Source organism: Corella eumyota, chromosome 1 (assembly GCF_963082875.1).
Source record: "Corella eumyota chromosome 1, kaCorEumy4.1, whole genome shotgun sequence".
Taxonomy (NCBI): domain Eukaryota; kingdom Metazoa; phylum Chordata; class Ascidiacea; order Phlebobranchia; family Corellidae; genus Corella; species Corella eumyota.
The window spans coordinates 3,041,412-3,062,223 of NC_137490.1; the positions used below are offsets into that span (position 1 = coordinate 3,041,412).

General features: G+C 29.8%; 2 protein-coding genes across 2 annotated transcripts; one reads left to right on the plus strand and one right to left on the minus strand.

Annotated features, from left to right (window-relative positions):
• Positions 1 to 328: 328 nt before the first annotated feature.
• LOC145742965 (protein DD3-3-like) lies at positions 329 to 7,105 on the plus strand. Its single transcript, XM_082560815.1, has 14 exons — positions 329 to 515; positions 611 to 688; positions 977 to 1,133; positions 1,339 to 1,524; positions 2,156 to 2,345; positions 2,631 to 2,814; positions 3,376 to 3,507; positions 3,702 to 3,823; positions 4,018 to 4,080; positions 4,488 to 4,648; positions 5,249 to 5,416; positions 5,723 to 5,857; positions 6,106 to 6,205; positions 6,617 to 7,105. The coding sequence occupies exons 1-14, from the start codon at positions 369 to 371 to the stop codon at positions 6,816 to 6,818; spliced, it is 2,025 nt and encodes a 674-aa protein (XP_082416941.1). The 5' UTR covers positions 329 to 368; the 3' UTR covers positions 6,819 to 7,105.
• A 1,282-nt stretch (positions 7,106 to 8,387) lies between these two features.
• Positions 8,388 to 20,209, minus strand: LOC145742642 (glucagon-like peptide 1 receptor). Its single transcript, XM_082560422.1, has 11 exons — positions 20,109 to 20,209; positions 16,975 to 17,135; positions 14,490 to 14,595; positions 14,297 to 14,401; positions 13,562 to 13,707; positions 12,536 to 12,633; positions 12,070 to 12,259; positions 11,145 to 11,295; positions 10,498 to 10,628; positions 10,084 to 10,314; positions 8,388 to 9,331 (listed from the first exon to the last, which is right to left on the minus strand). The coding sequence occupies exons 1-11, from the start codon at positions 20,110 to 20,112 to the stop codon at positions 8,975 to 8,977; spliced, it is 1,680 nt and encodes a 559-aa protein (XP_082416548.1). The 5' UTR covers positions 20,113 to 20,209; the 3' UTR covers positions 8,388 to 8,974.
• Positions 20,210 to 20,812: the final 603 nt, after the last annotated feature.

A 20,812-nucleotide genomic window follows, 5' to 3' on the forward strand; every position in this document is an offset into this window, starting at 1 on the left:
GTTTAAATCAAGACAGACATGCAAGCATGGCACTTTCAGTTTTAGCAAAGAGTAGTTTAAAATTATAAGTGTGTTTAGTTTTAGCTAACACTTAAACTTGGACTCTGTACAGCTTTATCACTCTTTAAATTGTAGGTACTATTGTTAGCGTTTTTTGCTAATAAAGAAGCTTTGAGCACTAAATAAAGTACAAAATTTATATAGCTGTTGTTATGAATGACTACATCAATTATTTATAATTGAAAGCTAATTTACAGCTACCATAACATGTAAAAATAAAACCAAAAGATCAGTTTCAAAACCCATTTTTTGTATATATTATAGAAGTACATTTTAAAGTAAGAACTGTTAATTAAGTTAACACCGACATGAAGTTGTTTGGTGTTTTAGTACTATCTTGTGTTGTAGTACTAGCCTATGGAGATGTGTATTTCCATATGATGAGAGGTTCCAATAACAGATTGCGAGGAAAATCAGCTACAAGAGAAAACAACAACAGACTCTTCGATTCACAGGTTTAAATTTAAAATTTAACTTAATTGTAACCCGTTAATCTCAGTGAAGTTATATATGCTTTTATTATAGGCAAATTTTTATTTTTTTGTTATAGAACAATAACCGTGGTGGCTATAACGTTGGAGACCAAAACAGAAACGCAGCTGGATCGGAAGAGGAACAATACAGGATGGTAATTAGTAGTTTAAATATGTTCTTACTACGCTATAAATTGTAGTGTATAATTTTGAAGAACCCGTAAAAAGAAAGCCTTTAACATACACTTATTTTCAATTTAAACAACACAAGATATCACGATTTAGATTAAAATGTTATGAATTTTTTTTTAAATCAACATCAAAAAACTATTTGTTCATAAAAATTAAAGTGAGATTACGCGGATTTATCCAAAATAAGCTACATATATACAATATATACAAAACTATATTGACCAAACTAATAGACAAATTTTGTTCTACAGAATTTTTTTCAAAGCGGAGTAGTAGGAGATTCCGAACTAACGATTGAATGGACAAACCAGCATGGCTGTGGTGGTGACGAAGATCACTCACCACAGAAGTTGAACTGTAATTTTGTTCTACAATATATGTGCCAGGATGATGTACCAACGGCTGCTCGTAAGTCCAGTTTTTAGTTAACAAAAAATAAATTTGTTAACACAGAACGAATTTAAAATACATAAACCAAAACAAAATCAAATTAGAATTTGAGGTATTTGTATTGGTGTAAATGATATTAAGACCCAACTTTAAAAACAGGTAATACCAAGGTTTAAAAATGTTTAAAGGCAAAAAATAAAATTTTCCTTTTTTTTACTTATAGCTGACGACAGCATCACGATTCGAAACGGGCAACAACCCGCTACCCAAACATATCAAAACCCAAATAACGACGGTGAGTCGAAAAGCACCGTTGAAACTAGAAGAGATAATAACGTAAGGGCTGATCGAGGTTTACACGAAACTTGGGAATGGTATGATGCTTGCTATCGACGGGAAAGAAATAAGGGTATATTAAAACATAAATTATTAAGGAAAAAGCTAGTTTATATACCAGAAATAATAAGTAAAAACCAGGTAAACGGGAACGCACTTAATTGACCTAATAAGATTTGTACTTTGGTCAAGAGGCAAGGTTTACACTACTTTAGTGAAAACCCATACTGCTTTGCTCTTTCTGAATATTTTATTTTACTTGCTTTAACCAACTAAACCTCTCCTACTAACTGCTCCACTTGCCCTTTTCTACCAACACTGTAGCATTACCCACTAACCCTACCTTACTAACCCAACCCTACTAACACTAGCCTAATGACCTTGCCTTTCGATAACCTTAACCGCTAAATTAATCTCGCAAGGTAATTAGTTTTTCTGGTAAACAAAGCTTCTTTGTTCTTTAACAATTCTGCATTGCTCTCTATTGCCTTGTGTGTTAAAAATATAGACTGTTAGTAGTCATGAAAGATTAGTTGTGACTAAAGTATTTTATGATATGTTGATTTAAACAAAGCCTTTAATTACTAAATCGTGAAGTGCTAAAGTCCTACATTTTACCAGACATGAGTGTATTCATGTTTTAACATTTCCTAACTACCTTTTAACTTTTCTTCAAATTAATATTATCAAAATTTATATACAAGGTTTGTTTACTGCTGACCAAGATCTTGATGAAAACAACCAAGAAGTTTCGTCAGCCATTTTCACCCGACAGAACCCGAACGGTGACCGAAGCGGATACGAGTGCCCGGAAGAACGAGATTATTATCCTTATTGGCATCCCACGCCGTGGAGGGACATCGCAATTCTGGCTAATAGTGAAGACCAGTGCAGGTATGTTTATAGTGTACAGCAAAATTAACACATCTCTTATCTATAGAAAGAAACACACAAAAAACACAGCGTTTTTTGTTGAAGTTTACTTGTAAATATCCTGGTATAGATTGGGCTATTAATTAGTACATCCTCTGTTTTCCTTTTTCACAGTTTAAAGTAGCACACATTTTATATCTTTTTAGTTAAGAATATAAAAAAACACCTTTTTTGACTGGTAGATCTATAATAGTTACTGAATTACTCCGGTATAGTACTTTAATTCAGTACCGCCTTTGTTTTTAGTTATTACACGGAAAACAGCTTTAACACCAAGGCATACGGGACTTGTGTTGAAGATATAGAAGGAGGTGGCAAAAAACACTGGTCTGAAACGAATAATCCTGAAGCTTGTGCAGAGAAAGGAGGAGAATGGAGAGAATATTTCAACTACTTGGAGCTAGCACCTCAGTACACCACTGAAACAACTGTAAGTGTTTTGTTCTTTCTCCTTAATAGGATAGGTTTTTATTATTTTTATCGCTTAAGGGTGTTATATTTGGACAAGGTCAAGCTATTTGTAAACGTCGGGCTCAAGGGCGAAAAGTGTGGCATTGGTGTGACTCGAATCCGAAACTTTTCGCATTGTAAGTTTCAACGCTTCAACACATTAAATAATAAAACTTAATGGAAGCTCTATTAGCGTCGTCCGTCGGTTTAAACGGGTGTAAGACTAAAAAAATTAAGAAAGGAGTGGAATTCACAAGAGAAGATTAGGGTAAGGTTATAAAAATTCCGCCCTTTCCGCATTTTAAAACTTGGCAGACGACGCTAATAGAGCTCCGCTTAGTGGACAATAAATATGCAAGTCTTATTTATAGGCCTACAAAATAAATAGAACTGAGTTATTGCAGGCAAATATTAGTTGCGAGTTGCAACCAAGTTACGACAATTAAAATGTCGACCGTTTGGTAGGCTAACGACTAGTTATAACAATGCTAATTTATAGTTAATTTCCAATATTTTATTCTATTAAAACCTTTTTATTTAGTGTTTAAATGCAAACAATATTCACGATGACGTCACTTTTAAATGGGGAGCCCCCTATGACGAAGTAAAAATAACTAATCATGACGAAATAGAGGACGTCTGTTTCGTGGTACCACCACCAGTTGACTGCAAGGTTTTTATATTTTTAATACTTCAATATTAAAAGCAAATAGTAGAAACTGGATTTAAATTGATATACTGACAAAAATATAAACCTTACTGCTCATTGCCGCCCTCACGCGGCCATATTTTTACAATTAAATATTTAAATTACTGTTTGAAAACCATCTAATTATACATTGTCTATAAACATATTTTTTTGTTTAGCCCGCTGACTGGTCACGTGTCAATCACCTAGGAAACGGGCGGGACACTACCCCTTTAAATTACACATGGAATATACCTCGATTTCCGAGCAATAATAAACAACGTTGCGTTATAAGAATAAGGTATAACAAACTCTAACTTAGGCCTATTATATTACCTTAATGTAAAGTAATTCTAATATCTACAAGGTATATTTTGAATGGTTTTAAGATATATGTGGTTATTTAATTAACAATAAGAAATATAAAATACCCAATTTTTAAATATTATTGCCTTAATTTTGAAATGTATATAAAGTTTGATATTAAATATTTAGGTATAATATCTCAACCGACGACTATGATCCATTTGACACATTTGCTGCGCAAAATGAACAAAAGTAAGTTAATCATATTAAAAAATATCCTACTTTAAATGCGTAAAAACATGATAAAAAACATTAGGTTTTTTTAAACACCATTAAGTACAACCAACATACTAATGCGAAGTTAAAAATGATAATTCAAATTTTGGTTTAAACATACATTATTTACATATTGTATTGTAGTATATTGTCCGCTTAATAATCATAATTTTTGCCATCAATTGTAACTTCACAATTAAACGGGACTTGCCTATAATCGAAAACCATTTGGTTCAAATGGACACTTGACCGAAAAACAAATTTTCATTTTCCAGATGATTTTCGATAAAATGGCATTTTTGGGCATACGGTTTTCGGCTAATTGTTAAAATGGTTTTCCATTAAATGAAAGTGTCCTTATTAAAACTACATCTTTTTTTAAGGGAAAACAATGTAGTTATACAACGATCAGTAATTGAGCAAAACCCGCTGGTTAATATTGGAGCAGACGGTCAACCTTTACAACTAGCTATTAACACCGACCAAACGGGCCGAACATTTCAAGACAGAAGCCACGCTTTCTTTATTTCACCACGACCTGCAGGTAACTTTAAAGCATGAATAATAGCTAACCTATTTCTTTATGTAGCCTGAGAAATATGTTTATACCGCATATATAAAGAAGTGCAAAAATAGTTTCTGTTTATTTTTAATTTTAGATTTTTTTTTGTATATATATTTATCCTCGATGTGGGAAAGTCGAATGCGCGACTTAAACATAAAGTAACATCAGTTACTCCGACCCAGTCTCGAGTTGCTTGTGGCAGTTTGGGATATTATAGATTATAATTGCCTGATAATTATACTGCTGAATAAGTGCTGGCTTAGCAGGAGTTCATACCATTTATAGCGTTCACTCAAGGGCGCTACAGCATGAGATCAGTGGGGATTGAACCCACGACCTCATGTGTGGTGTAGTACAAATGCAATGCATTAATTTTTAGATGTACTGTCGTATGCGAAAAACGCTAATTTACTAACAGCGAGACATTTTCCTTAAGTTTACCCAGTACTTTAAAAAATTTGACAAAAATTTTGGTAAAATTGTATATTCGAAATTCGAGTTCAAAATAAAATGTAAGCATATAATATTTTAGATATTCACTGAGGTACGTATTTAAAATAATATTTAAATGTTTTGCAGAAATTGCCGACGATAAGCGTATCGTGAATTTAAACGTGAGAGGTAAAAGAGGAAACATTGTTCAAGTTTACCCAGCTGTTGAGTACGACTTTGTGCCAAATAATTTAGAAATAACTGAAGACGATTTAGTCCATATCCAATGGACCGGGTCAAATCGACATAACAATGGTAAAAAATAATTTTTAGATGTTAAGTGTTACAAACGAGTTACTCAAATATTTTTTTGAACTTTTTTGTTTTTTTTTGGATAAAAATTAGTAACTAAAGAGTGTAATAGCGAAATTTTTTTTCGTTTTTTGTATATTTCTTGAGAAAAAGTGTAAATTTACTACGTGTTTTAAGCTATTTGTAAACGCCGGGCTCAAGGGCGAATAGTGTGACGTTGGTGCGACTTGAACCCGAAACCTTTCGGCTTTCGGCAAAGCCTTTTAGCAAACTACAACTCTAATAGCAATATTTAAATTTAATAAACAGAGCCTCCTGGTGGCGACGGACAAACCGGAGACGCGGGCGAAGGAACGGATGGAACGGATCGATCTAATATGGCGGAGACCCCGGCTGCAAATCAAAATTACCCGTTTACATACCAAGCGTCAAGTTTATATGGAAGTAAGTTCTCCAAAAAAAAACATTTTTTATTGGCTATTACAGATTAACCTAACAATGCTACAACAAATTTAAATAGAAATTATTAAACCTACGAAAAGCAAATAACATTTTAATGATCTGACAAAACTATAAGAGTTAATAAATCAAAATTTTAACGTTTATCGCGAAAAACAAAGTATTCCACAAAATCTCAATGCAATGGTAATCTAGTAATATAAACTAAATGTAATTTGCTATAACTTTACCAGATATGATCCCGATATGGAATAGTATGGAAACCTACGGAGCTGACGACGCTGAACAACAATTAAGCCTTGCATTACAACTGACTAGTTCAGGATATTATGGGTATGTTACTACTGTTAACTTATAAACTTTATTATACGTACTTAACCAAAATTTAAAAAATATTTACAAACTTTATCATACGTACTTAACCAAAATTTTTAAATCAAAAGAAGGTGGTACTGGTATATAACCATGCGATACTGTAAAATTAACAACAAAACCTATCATAAAGTTATAAGTTAAAAATATGACATTTATCAAAAAAATAATTCGAAAACTAACAATCTTAATCTACTTTTTCTGGCCTTCATCTAACCTGTTTTAAAAAACAATTATTTTGCACCATTTCCATTTTAAAGTTTTTTTTTATATTGTACATTACATGTTATTTACCTTAAAAATGTTATACAAATATACGTTGGTAACCCAAAATGTTTTACAAAACAGTTTCAACTTCACATTTATTTTTAGGTGTCGCCAAGAAGCCGATTGTGGTGAACTCTCAGTGGATGATAAAACCAAACTAGATAATCTACTTAACAACGCTCCTGCCTCCTACCCTGGCGTAGTAGTAAGTATAAGAGAAGGTGTCTACTACTACATTTGCACCCGTAATAACAACTTTACTAACCGCAGTCAAAAAGGGAAGATTACCGTTAAAACTTCAACTTAAAAAAAAAAGTATTTGAATGCTTTCAAATATGTGTACCCATTTGTTCCCTAATTACTTTGTGCAGCATTTATTTTACTAATTGCTCTTTGTCTTGCATTTGTCTTCTTAATATATATTGTTAAAAACTTTTAAAAGTTTAAAAAGTGTTATCTAATAACAACTATCTATTGCGCTTCTTCCGTTATTATAAATGTTAATATGCCTTTCTTTAATTTATATTAAGTTTTTTTTGTAATTTTGTTCTTTAAGATTGTATTAATCATTAAATAAAGTACACTGTTAATCAACATATATGTAGGTTAGTTTTAAAAGAGGAATTTTACTTTTAAGACATAGAATAAACAAATATAATCAATAATTCAATAAACAAATATTTTTTTACACATTTTAATAAAATTAAAAAAAACATTTTTTCGCATTTTAAAGTAACTGTACAATATATGTAACATAGGTTAACTTAAACTAGAGTGGATTTTTGGTTACGTAAGCCTAACAGAACACGTCATTAGCCTACAAAACAAAATCTCCAAAAAACTACAAAACCAACTACAAAGCGTCCCATACTTGCACGACTTAACTTAAAGCATATACGCGTTCAGTGGCTAGCATTAGGCTTCGTATGTCTGTATATTTTGATAGTTTTAACACACCACATTCATGTATACACTTAAACGCTTGTTTATACGAGCCACAGACGGAATGCTAGTAATACACTTAACTCATTAATCATGGTTAGTGCTTACAAAACGAACTTGCATAACTTTATATAATATGTGACATAAGCGTTCGAAATAATAACATGTTTATATTATGTCTGACATAAGGCTTAACAAACAAACCATGTAAATTAATCGTTTTTTCGTCTGAAACAATGCATTGTCTAGAACTAAAGTACTAAACATAGATCTACCACACGCTTCGTTTCACTTTTTCTTTCGCTATACCACGTGACTCCTTCGCAACCAACTTAACTAACACACAATTAATTCTAAACTGTCCTTGCCTTAACTAAACATACCCAAAAGTGTTAATATTTTAATCTTTTAAAAATACGCCTATTTGTGCAATTTCGAAAATTAAATAAAGCTTAATATTCCACGGTAAATAGGGAGTCCAAAGGGCCTTCCGTTGGTTTCAGGAAGGCCCCTTTTTCTCAAACGTAAAGTTAGCATTCCCGAATTGGGAATGTTTTTAAAACTAAAATAATCGTATTTGTGGTGACTGGTAAAATTTGAAGTTTTGTTTGTTGAACAAAATGTTCGTAAGTTTACTATTTTTCGAGTTTATATGTGGTCTTGTGGTTTAGGGTTTGAATCCCAATAGAAGCGATTTTTCGTTACAATTTATAAGTGTTTGTTGTTTTTTAAAATAATTTTTTATAACAAGTAAAAATAATTTCGATAGTAAATAGAAAAAGGTATTTTTAAGTTACTTTCGAGCAAATGACATCACAAGTTTACGACGACATTTTTGTTTAATTAAATCATACAAAAACAACTCGATTTAACTTGTTTTCGAGCGAACTTTTTTTCGTATTGTTATCAATGACAAAATGTAGTTTCACGACAATTGTATTTTCCACCGCTGCTTATTTACAAAACCAGACAAAAATTTACCTCAAAACTCAAGTTATACCCATGTGTTTTTTTCAGTAACAAAAATACGAAAAAACATATAAAAAAACAACAAAAATAAAATAAATAGAAAAAATATTATCTAAATCATATCTAACCTCATTTTACCTTAATTAAAAATAGAATATCTTAAACAAAAAACTGTTAAATCGTAAAATTATTTGATTAAAAAAATAAAAAAAATAATTTTACATCGTCACAGTTTTAATAATAAATACTTTAATAATAATATTGAACGACCTAATTAGAAATGAGTCAAAAAAACTTTTTTTGTGACAAATAAATTATTTATTTACAATTGTACGATAACAATAAATATAAAATCAACGTACAGAATTTTATATAAAAAATCATATATTACATCAGATGAAGAAAAATCCGTAGCATTAGCAAGACAATCAACAAACTACTATTAAGTTAGTCATGGGACATTTTTCACTTATCATCGGCGACGTCCGTCAACAAACTAGGCAAGGTGAGGGGCAACTATGAACTTTACTTTAAACTCAGTACGCGAAACGTTTACAACTTCTCCTCGTGGAACGAATCCAGGCCGTTTCCAGCTAAGGGAAATCCCCCCGAGCCGGTAATTAAAGGACTGTTTTTGTTTATGTCGCTTGCGTCTGTTGAGCTGCGATTCGTGTATTGCGAATCGCGCTTTCCGTTTTGTGGAAGCAATGTTAATGTAGTCTCTTGGTGCGAGTTCTCAACTTGAGAATGACAAGTCGTCAACTGTGTCCCGTTGCTATTAAAAGATGAACATTTTCTGGAAGATGCGGCCGGAAGACCGTTTTTCCACCTCCAAGCCCGCCAGACTTTTCTAATCTCAGTCTGTACTTCCCCGTTTAAAAAGCAATACATAATAGAGACCAAAGCACCCTGCGATAAAAAAAAAGAAGTTTTTTTTGTTTATATTTTTATCCTCGATGTGGGAAAGTCGAATGCGCGACCTAAACATAGAGTAACAACAGTTACTACCACCCAGTCTCGAGTTGCCTTTGGCAGTTTGGAATATCATAGATTATAATTGCCAAATAATTAAGCTGCTGATTAAGTGCTGGCTCGGCAGGAGTTCGTACCGTTTACAGCGCCTAACTCAAAGTTAAAAACCCTTAAATGTCAACTGTCGATAACGTATAAGTGCATCTCAGTTCAACCACTCACGGTTAGTGGGCGTTGGTAAAAATTTGCGCAGACATAAACACAAGTTGTTTGGCAAACACGATTAATAACTATCAGATACAAATATTTACGCTCCGAGAAATTTAGTGTGACGACAAAAGATCGCGAAATTGTTTGGTAAATAAATTGATCTATAGGCAAAAATGCAAGGAGCACCGCAAAGGTCGCCGTTGGTGCAATGCATAACGCGAAAATAATCGAATTCCCTACTTAGTTGAACCTTGATTTTATGACTCATGATATTTACGAGGAATTTTTTAAATTCCCTTATACGCCGTAAGACTTTATTATTATGTCAATCAAAAAAAAAAAAACTTATATTTTGAAGAACTAAACCAAAAACGAGACGACAAAAATTTCAACTTAATTGATATCAATCAAAAAATCCTAACCACATTATATCAACAAATAATTCATATTTCTATTGTAAAAAAATAACTATAACGTACCTGTATAGAGGTAAAAACCATCTCAAATGAGACTCGCAAATATGCAGATCTATTCCCCACAAACTTCCGATCCGAAACTGCCAGAAAAACAAAATAATGAATTCCTAAAAGTGGAATTAGGGCAAGAGTGGAGCGAGCCAGGCGATACTTGTAATCACTTTTTCTCATATTTCTTGCTCTTAATTTTGAAACGATCATCCGAACAATGTTGCTGAAGATTAGAAAATTAATCTGAAAAATCAAGAAAAAATACATTATTTAAATCCAGTGGTATGGTGGGAAATAAAACGTGGTGGACTAAACTTTAAATAAACTATATAAACACAAAAAATGGAAAAATAAATACCAATATACCAGCTTATATAAATATATTTTTAGATATAAATAATGTTTTTATTTAAGCAGTCGCCTTACCGCGATTGAAATAATAACGGGAACTTCCAGGACCCACCACAGTCGCTCATCATCCATTATAGCCCAACAACCTTCATCTCTTTCAGTTAATCTCAATGCCACCCAAACCCCTACAAATATCCAAGGTGCACCTAACAAAAAATAGAAAAATAAATAAAATATTTAAAAATCCCCCCAAAAAAGTCAAGCAATTCTTTTTTTTTCCCTGAGATATAAAACGGAAAAGTAAGAAAGGATAAATAAACAAAAAACTGATTTTCTCCTAACCGTAGGCGATTTTAAAAGATGATTATTGTTAAAGCGTAACACCTATGCACTTTAACCGAGATAGTATATGCATAAAAGGTTAGTAGAAAATGATATTTTAGTGATGGTTCAATTTATAAAAAAATTGTGATTTTTTCACAAAAACTTTAATTATTTTTTTTTTTTTTTTGGTTTTTCGCGCATTGATAAGAGTAAATAATAAATACGATATACATATTACAACAAGGCGACGGGAAAAAATAACAAAATCAATTTAATGATTTAAAACATGCCAAAAGTAATAATGTTTATACAAATATTTTATAGTACATTATAGCATGGTCACCAATAATTGTTTTATTACTTTAAACTTTTAAGTATATTTCTGATTTTTAACTTACCCCAACCAAATGCCATAAAAATGGGAAAATAGTTGACTTCTGACATCACAAAAGCTAGTAACAACTGCAGATAGACTCCTTCAGCAAGCAGCCAGAAGTAGTTTGCCATTATAGCGTAATGCATCAGAACTATGCACATTCGACAACTTATCTAAAACAAAATAAGTCAAAAGCTAAATAGTTGGAAAACTACAAAATAAAATAGAAAATAATAAATGTCATCAGATATTCAAAATGGAATTGTTTTTTTAATTAATAGAGTAAGGAATATAACCTATGACAAATTTTATAAAATTAAATTATAGCCATCTGGTAAATCTAGTTTGGTATTTACGAAAAACTAAGTTCTCAAAACTTAATAACCCCATGATTATATCAATAAAAGTGCACAATGTAACAAAATATATTATTTTTACCACTTATTTCTTAAATAAGCTAATATATTTTGATTTCAATAAAAATTTTAGGAGTTTTAATTAAAAATTAATGTAAAATCTAAAAAAATGTTTATCAAAAATCAAGTTACAAAATTTTAGATAAAAAAATTATTATTTTTACGAGTTTTTAGGCAGTTTTTTGTACTGTTTTACAATAGACAAAAGCATCTTTTGTTTGTCTTTTATAGATGACAGTAATGAGTATTTAAGCTGTAAATTCGTTATACCTCAATATGCTAAATGGGGATATTCCTATCACGATAATGGTAAACAGACTAAACAGAATGTTCATTTATACCTTAAAATGATTTTAGAAATTAAAAAATTAATCGATAATATCTTAAAAGAAAATAAATAAGCTGTCATTTATATAATGCCAAAATTTTTAGAGAAATAGTTCGGTAAAAATTCTTAAATTTTAAGTGTTTTTGTATTACATTTAACTAAGTTCGATAATATTCGAAAGCTTTTAAATATGAATTTCTCACCATTATTCCACTAACTCCATCGTACTGATCACAGTACACCATCATTTTCTCATCAGTTAGGTTCACTTCGTAGCTATCCAAACTATATTGATCGTCGATCACTTTATTTTTAACAAGGACAGCAACGTAGCGAATTATAAATGAGATCATTAAGTTCATGTGGATATAATTCCTTGTGCAATGCAACTTTCTAAAAATAATTAAAAATCTTTAAAACTATTTATTTTTTTGTCACATTTTGTTAAAATTTAAGCAATATAATTTAAAAACTTTATCAATTTTTGGTATTTTATTAACATTTTTGGCCTAAAATTTTATTTGTAAAAAACTCTTAAAAAGTTTGGAAAAAATTCTTTAAGAAGAACTACAAAAATATATATTTTATGTATTTTAATTTCTGTTTTTTATAATTTTTCATTATTTTTTTTTATTTAATTTTTAATATTTTTCGTTCTGTATAACTTACTTAAAAAATGTGAGTAGAAAAAGTGAAGCGACCAGACAAACCAACGACAACCAGTAACCGCTGGTGTATATTATTGTCAGTGTGTCCACCAGTTTAACCTGAACACAAAAAAAATTAAAAAATTAATAAAAATAAATTTATTTTGAAAGCTTCATTTAATTAAATTGTAATTCACAAATAAGTTACACCCAAAAGCGTTTAAAAATAAATTACTAATTCTGTTAAACCCGAATTGATTTCTCAATAAATTAAAAAGGGTTTAAATTGTTTTTACTAATAACATAAAAATAAATGCAACGGATTAATGCGCTATTAATTTGCATACTGGGTAGCCTAGACATAATAAAAACACTTATTATTTCAATCATTAAAACAAATATAAATAAAGCCTATACTTTAAAATGTAATTCGTTGAAAATATTAAATAAAAAATATTACAATTCATTAAAAAAAAAGTTTTTTTTCTTGAGAAATTTTGTAAAGAATAAATTTAGATTTTTTTTAGAAAAGGCAACTTAAAAACTTGTCGTAAATTTAATTACTAGACATGAGAATGTTCTTTTATAACTTTAAAGTTTTAATTGAACCGTCTTCTATTCACCACATTTAAGAAGTTTCTAAATTTTTTAAATTTTAATTTGCAATTAAAAAATATAGAATACCGGTATTTAAAAAAATATTTTTTTATATCATGTTATTTTAAACCACAATTTTTTTCTTTAAAGTCTTTAAAGTAGCAAGAGTTTTTTCGAGAACCGTAAACGTAACAAGAAGTATTTAAGTTTATTATCGGAATAATAAAATAATATATTAACCCCTTATTAGATATAAAGTAACTATTAAGAATGGGTTGGGGTAAAAACATAATATAAAAAAACGTAACGTGATTCATTTTTAAAGCGTAACTTTTGTTTAAAAAAACCGACAACATTTAAATTTTATTTCGTTGTCAGGCTATGCAAAGCATATATTTTTATCGGGGTATACAAAATATAAACTCAATATTGTTAATTACTTTTATTTTACCTCCGACTCGCTTGGCGTTTCATAGTTAGGACTATGTTGTAAAGCATTGCATTGCTTTCTATGATGCCAAATAACAGACTGGCCCTCGATTTCATTCGTTAACCACGTTCCATTTGGACCGCAATAACGATATGCGCGCAAAGAATCTAAAAATAAATTAAAAATTTAATTTATGTTGTTTGATAATTCGTTAAAAAAAAATTCCGCCCAATATAAAATAAACTTAAATATTTTCGAATTATATCTGAATTCAAATCTACGCAAATAAGTTCAAAAATAGAGTGAAGAAATCAACACAGGATAGTATATAGGCAACGTAATGCAAGAGCGTAATGTAAATTAATCTGGCCGTACTTGACACCTTAAACTGTTTATAGCCTTCAGGTTAAGTCGCTTATTAAGCATTAAGTCGAGTTCACGAGCGAATTTTTTTAACACTGCGCAGCTATTCCGAGAATTAATCCATGGAAGAAAAAAAAATTCGTAAACACAAAAACATGACACAGTCAACAGCGATCGGCATTCCTTTGGTGGTTGTAACATCAGTTTAAAATCCGAGATTTTAAGCAAAATTTTGGTTACGAAAAAGTTAGTTTACAGATGAGTTTTCTCAATTACGGTAAATATACACAAACACTTTGTTCCAGGAAAAATATAGAGACGGTTATTGAATAAAAACAGGTGTTTTTACCCCACAAACTTCGCTTAAACAATAAAGTTGCATTAAAAAATTACCGTTTTTCCAATCAATAAAATCGGGGCAGGATTCGTTGATTAACGAACGAGATTTTCCGTGCGGCCAGCAAATAAAATTATCAAAATCTCCACGACAATATGGCTCTAAAAATAAATTTTCAAAATTAAAAAAAATATTTTATTTTTTACATGAAAAAAAAAAATTTTAAATAAAAATTCCAAAAGTCTATACCGTTTAAAGCATCAAATATCTTCGCAGTTTCGTTAAGTTTTTCGTAGCATTCCTCTTTATAGCGAAGATATCGGCATAACATTTCTTGCATCTGCTTTGGTGAAGTCTAAGAAATCAAGAATAAAAAAAGGTTACTTGAGGTCATTCCATTTACAACCTCGCTCTCTTTGTTTATTTTTTTTAATATTTGGATTCTATTTTTAGCACGAAAAGGAGTTTGTTGTGTGATGCTTTTTTATTGCGAGTAAATGTTAAATTTTATAGTAAAAAAACACTTTACAGAAATTAAATTTTATGTTTGCTGTTTATAGCGTTTTTTTAATGTGAAATTATCCATATTGTATTGTTATCACTTATGACGCGCACATATCTCTTTATTGGGTCATCGTTTTTTCGAACGGCGCCTAATTAAGTGATGACGTCAAAAGCTTAACAGTATTAATTAAAATATAATTTGCACTTTACCCAAATATTTTTGCGGAATCGAAAAATTCTATTTTTGTGATTTAAATGACAAAAAAATTTTATATTTGCAAAATTTTAATTTTTTTAAAAACTTATTTTTTTTTAAATCGAAATTTTTGTTTTAGTTTGAAAAACTTGCAATTTTTTTTATAACCTACCACATCAATATTTCCAAATTCCGTTCCATTGTTTTCGTTAATAAAGCTATCTGAATATATAGAATAAAACTCGGTCGGATATTCTTCCCCCTCATATTCATAACTCGAGTTAAACTCATTTAAATATTCTCCACTCTCAATCATTTCTAATATTTAAAAATTTAACTCCGAAAAAATTATTTTTTCTGAAAAAATTATTTTTTTTATTTTTTTGGGCAAAATTTTTATCAAATATCGGTTTTGTTGTTGTTTATTTTGAGCATTAATTTTAACAAGTCCTTTGTGCGATGCGTTTAACCATCACATGATTACAGAACACGCCGCAGTTTATATATAAGTCCAGATATCAGATGATACTACGTAGCCGCCTTTTTCTCAATTTAAAACTTTCCCGTCTAACTTAAACAAAACCTAACTGACCTTACACCGTACTACTACATACTATAGTAATTAAAATAACGGGAATTCCACTATAAACAGTGAATTAACACGTATAAAACAGTGGTCAGGTTAAACAGGTTGATATTTTAAAAAAAAATTTTAATTTCCCCTAAATGAGTCTGTATTGTAAGAGATAGAATTTATGCAAGGGGGGGGGTCTGTATATCTTAATGTGGTTGAAATATGTGCATGTGCTTGCTCCGTCCCAGTTTGTACCGTACCTTGAACTTAACTGTTTACACTAAGCGCATCTAAATCCTTCTTGATCTAATGTCAAATTTTTTTTAATTTATTACAAACATGCGACGAAGATGCAAATCGAAAGGATAATCGCTCGAAAATAAACGCAAATTATCAACAAAATTTTAGAATAATCCAGGATGATTTATTAGCTACCCATATTAGTAAAATCGCGGCATTTTCCAGGCGTATGCTTGTAAAAATTGGGCGTAATTTTTTTTTGCGAAAATGAAAAAACATTATTTTTTATTTAAAATTTTTTTGCTGAAACGATTTTTTAGGATATTAAATTTATTTCTTCATCTTAGTATTACAAAAGAGTGTAATTTTTGGCGGTAAATTGAAGTTAAAAAAACATTGTTTTTGACACGTATTTGTCTATATGAACTCTTGATTTAGATTAAACTTTATAGTTTTACCACTGCAGACGTTTCAAAGTTTATTCCAGGTCAATTTTCTGTCAAAAACCTTTACGAAAATCATCAAAATTTGCACGAAGTAGCCTACAGCATCATCAATTAAAAAATACGGAATTTTTTTTATTGTTTTTTGCAAATTAAGCTTAAATTGAATGCACGATTTTTTGCCACTGAATTTTGAATACGATATTTTGTCAACTAAAATTATTTCATCAGCATCGTCTAGCTACGAAACCTTTTTTTCTAAAGTGTTTATGCTATAACTTCTGAACCAAACTGCTCCACGTGTTAACACCAGTTTTAACTTTCAAATTTAGGACAAAATGGAAAAAATAATTTTCGTGATTAAAAGATGTCGTTTTCACATACCATAGCCGGCGCCAATAATTTATTTCTTGAATAAATTTTTCAATAAACGGATAATTTAATCTGTGTGCTTAAGACACCCTTTACCCAAATAAGCGAAATGTCACCGGTTTGTGACTAAAGTTATCAAAGAACCATGTAAACAAAAATTTTATTGAAAAAAAGTTGACATCTTAACCTTAAGGTCAATAATATATTCACACCTGTAAAAAAACGCCCAGAGATATCCCCCAAAAAATAAATAACCTTTACAATTTATTATTTGACCTATTACGTTACCACGTAACTAATAATGATTATAAAATTTTTTGCTAAAAAAATAAACCAAAAAAATACAAATTTAACAGATATGTAAACTACATTTAAAGATAAGTTTTAAATTAATTTTTTTGTCACCTGTGGTATCTTCATTGTCAAGATCAGTAAAACCAACAACGGCCAAAATGAAAGTCGACTGGTGCTCAGACCCTTTCCTTTAGAATACTTCCAACAAGATCGTCGAATATTGCGATCCGAGTCCACATCGATTGAATTGTCATAATTATTTTCCTTTTTCTCTGTAAAAGAAATTCAATTAGGCCCATTGGGATATGGTATTGATATTTTAATGTTGTTTTAGCGTGTGGCAAATATGGTATATGCTATTTAACGTTCGATATTAACCTAATAATATTTTTGTAATTGTTTTATCGTTTTATTAAGGCGTTTTACTAACGTTCTACCTGTTTTATTATTTTATACAGATCTTGTATTAATAACAAAACACCTTTATTTGTCAAATATGGTATAGGGTATGGTAACAAAAATTTAATTGGCCATTAAAAATCGTCCCCAGAGGGGTAATTTATGAAGAACAATCAAAATATATTCAATACAACGATAGTAAATTGTCTTGCAAAAAATTGTTATCAGAATGCAAAAGTGCATATTTTTTTTGCAAATAGTTGTAGCTGAAAAAGGCAAATGACAAACAAAGTATATATAAGATCTATAATAAATTAATTTTCAAGTTTTAAAAACAATTAAGAAACTAAATATGTATTGGCCTTTTAAATCAATTTTAATTAATATAAAAAATATTTTATTTCTTACAAAAATCAATTTAAATCAATTATTATATATAACAGTTAACTGATTGCGTGATATAATGACGTCACAATTTGCAATAGACATCATATATAACCAGTAATTAAAATTGTTTTCCAATTTCGAAAACTGCCAGAAAAAAATTTATTTTTAAACATTTTTTTTCCGTGCAAAATATGACCAAGGGTCTCTAGGTCAAAGCGGGTCCAATTTCTCCGAAATAAAATATTTATTTTGTAAATAAAAAATAGGAGGTTGATGGCCAATATAATGTTTAGGTTAAAACCTTAAAAATCGTTTTTAAGCCCTAAGTGAATATAAATATGAAGAAAAAATTGTGTTATCGCTTGCACTTATCAATTTACGAGATCTAACTAAACCCCTTTTAACTATGAGCCTTAAACAATGATTGTGCATTAAAATAAATGATTTGTAAAAATTCCAACGAAAAACTTTAAATATTTAAGCTAGGTACTGTTTAATATAAACATGGCTTGAATAATATATAAATGCTAAAAGGTATTAGCACCTAAATACCACGATAAAAATACAACCTCAGAAAGTAAACGTTTCTGAAACTGCGTATTTAGAAAACTGGTCCAACTTGATTAACTTAATTTTTAAATGGAAAATTTTGAAGTTAAATTTGTACTGAAAACCAAGTTTAGCGATTACAAAATACTTGATTTTATCTATAAAAATATTTCTATGCAAGGACATAGAAACTCGATTCACATTTTTTTATCAACGCCAGGATCTTATTTGAATTAACATTATACAAATTATTTCTGATGGATAGTTCAGTTTGTTATCGAGTTTCGTATAAAATAAAATAATATTTTCTAACTTTGTATTTTAAAAACGCGGTTAGGATATTTTATTTTTTATTTGCCAATTTTTTTTGAAGTTCAAAAGAGGCTTAAAAAATAAAAACAACGCAGTTTGAAAATATAATCCAAATCTAAGGCGATTTAAATATAAATATAGTTTAACCTCTAACCCATATTCCATAACTGGTTTGGTAAATATCACGTTCACAGATAATGCTTGCGTATATTTTAAGCAAAAAACGTGAGTCCCCCTGTTAAGGTTATCAAAAATATCAACTATGCGTTAAAATGACGCATTTTGAGATAACTATAGTAATATTTTTAGTGAGGTAGTTCAACACGTACAAGCGCTGTGACAACTAAGAGCAGGTGATTGTGGTACATATAATTAACCTTAATACCATTTAATCTACGACGTTTTACTACCATAGTCAATAAGAACCTGCAGCGTGGTGTAGTGGTAAGAACACTTGCTACACCACACCTGAGGTCGAGGGTTCAATCCCCACTGATCTCATGCTTTAGCGTCCTTGGATAAGGCGCTATAAACGGCAAGAACTCCTGGTAAGCCAGCACTTAATCAGCAGCATAATTATAGGGCAATTATAATCTATAATATCCCAGACTGCTAAAGGCAACTCGAGACTGGGTCGAATCCCAAACTGCTAAAGGCAACTCGAGACTGGGTCTGTTTAAGTCGTGCATTCGACTTTCTCACATCAAGGATAAAGATATATACAAAAAAAAGAAGCACAAAAAATACACTGACAGAATTTGTAGACTTTTTTGCATTAACTTAAGAGTGTGATACGTTGTATATTTTTATTGAGTAAGGGTGTTGTTGTGTCGTGTTTAAGCCATCCGTAAACGCTAAAAATAAACGCTAAAACGAATAGTGTGGCTTTGGTGCGGCTCAAACCCTACACCTCTCGCTCAAACCCTACACCTCTTGGTAACGAAAGTTATTGTTTCGCTTTTAAAGTAAGTGCTCCACACTTGGAAATAAAAACAAATTTTATAATGCCGCATGGAGATGTAGAGAGCTAAATAGCGTTCTATCAAAAAGCACGAAATCGAAATATCAAAACTTCACGTTTAAAAAATTCTTTGTGTAACAAAACAACTTTGCTCAAGCGAAAAAATAACAAATTTTGTTTAAATAATAAAATGTTACAAAACAGTATACCCCTTATACGAGAAATTTAAATAAACTCTGCATTAATTTTATAAAAGGATCTAATATACTTTCGTAAAAAAGCAACGCTGCAGGTAATTTTTGTAAACATTACTGCACTTGGCTATGTTTATACAGTAATGTTTAAACTTTAATTGTAATAAACATTATTTGCATATAGGCATATTAAATATTACATTCAATTTTACAGCATTATTAAAATGTAAAAAATTTGAAAAAATTTGACCTACCTTAAATTTTCAAAATAGTTTTAAAAAAAATAAACATAATCTGCTTAGAATACGACAACAATAAGCTTAACTGTGATTTAATATAAACAATATAAAGTTTATATAAACATAATTTAAATATAACAAAAATATTTATTGAAAAATAAAACACGATTTTAGTCTACGGTTTTTCAATCAAAACAAACTTACCCATTTTAGCTTGTTTATTGATGCCTGCTAATTCTTTTTTAAGTATTAGTACGAACTATTATAAACCTAATTATCATACAAATTCCTAATTACCGTTTTCCTGAATAAATACATAAATATGGTGGTTATATTAATTTACATATAATATCTAAAAATAATAAAAATGTAAATATTTTCAATACTGATTATAAAAATGTATTCTTTTACGAATATCCATATTTAAAAACTATAACCTTATGTAAGATTTGATTTTTATTATATTGATTTAATTATTAAATACAAAAATCCAAAAGAAAAAGAAATTTTTTCTTAGAGTTTAAAAATAGATTTTTTTATCGGACTGTCTCACGTTAATTAAAGAATGATCGTAATCTCCGACAGTCACAAAATTCCAAATCTCATGAATAAATTAACGTAGTAAATCCGGTTTAGAATAAAGAGTAATGAACTAACACAAAAATAACGATTCTTGAAATAATAAAATATATAAAGTTTTAAGTTAAAGAAAGGGCAAACCTAATTTTAGGTTTAACGTATGTCTAATTAACTTCTTTAAAATTCAAAATGGCAGTTTTTAATTATTTTTAATCACTTAAATTCTAATTAGGTTAAATCTTAAGTAAAACACTTTAGCTCCATCGTGCGGACAACAATAATAAGTTTCATAATTACATGATATCAGATTGACCTTCGCGTAATTAGGT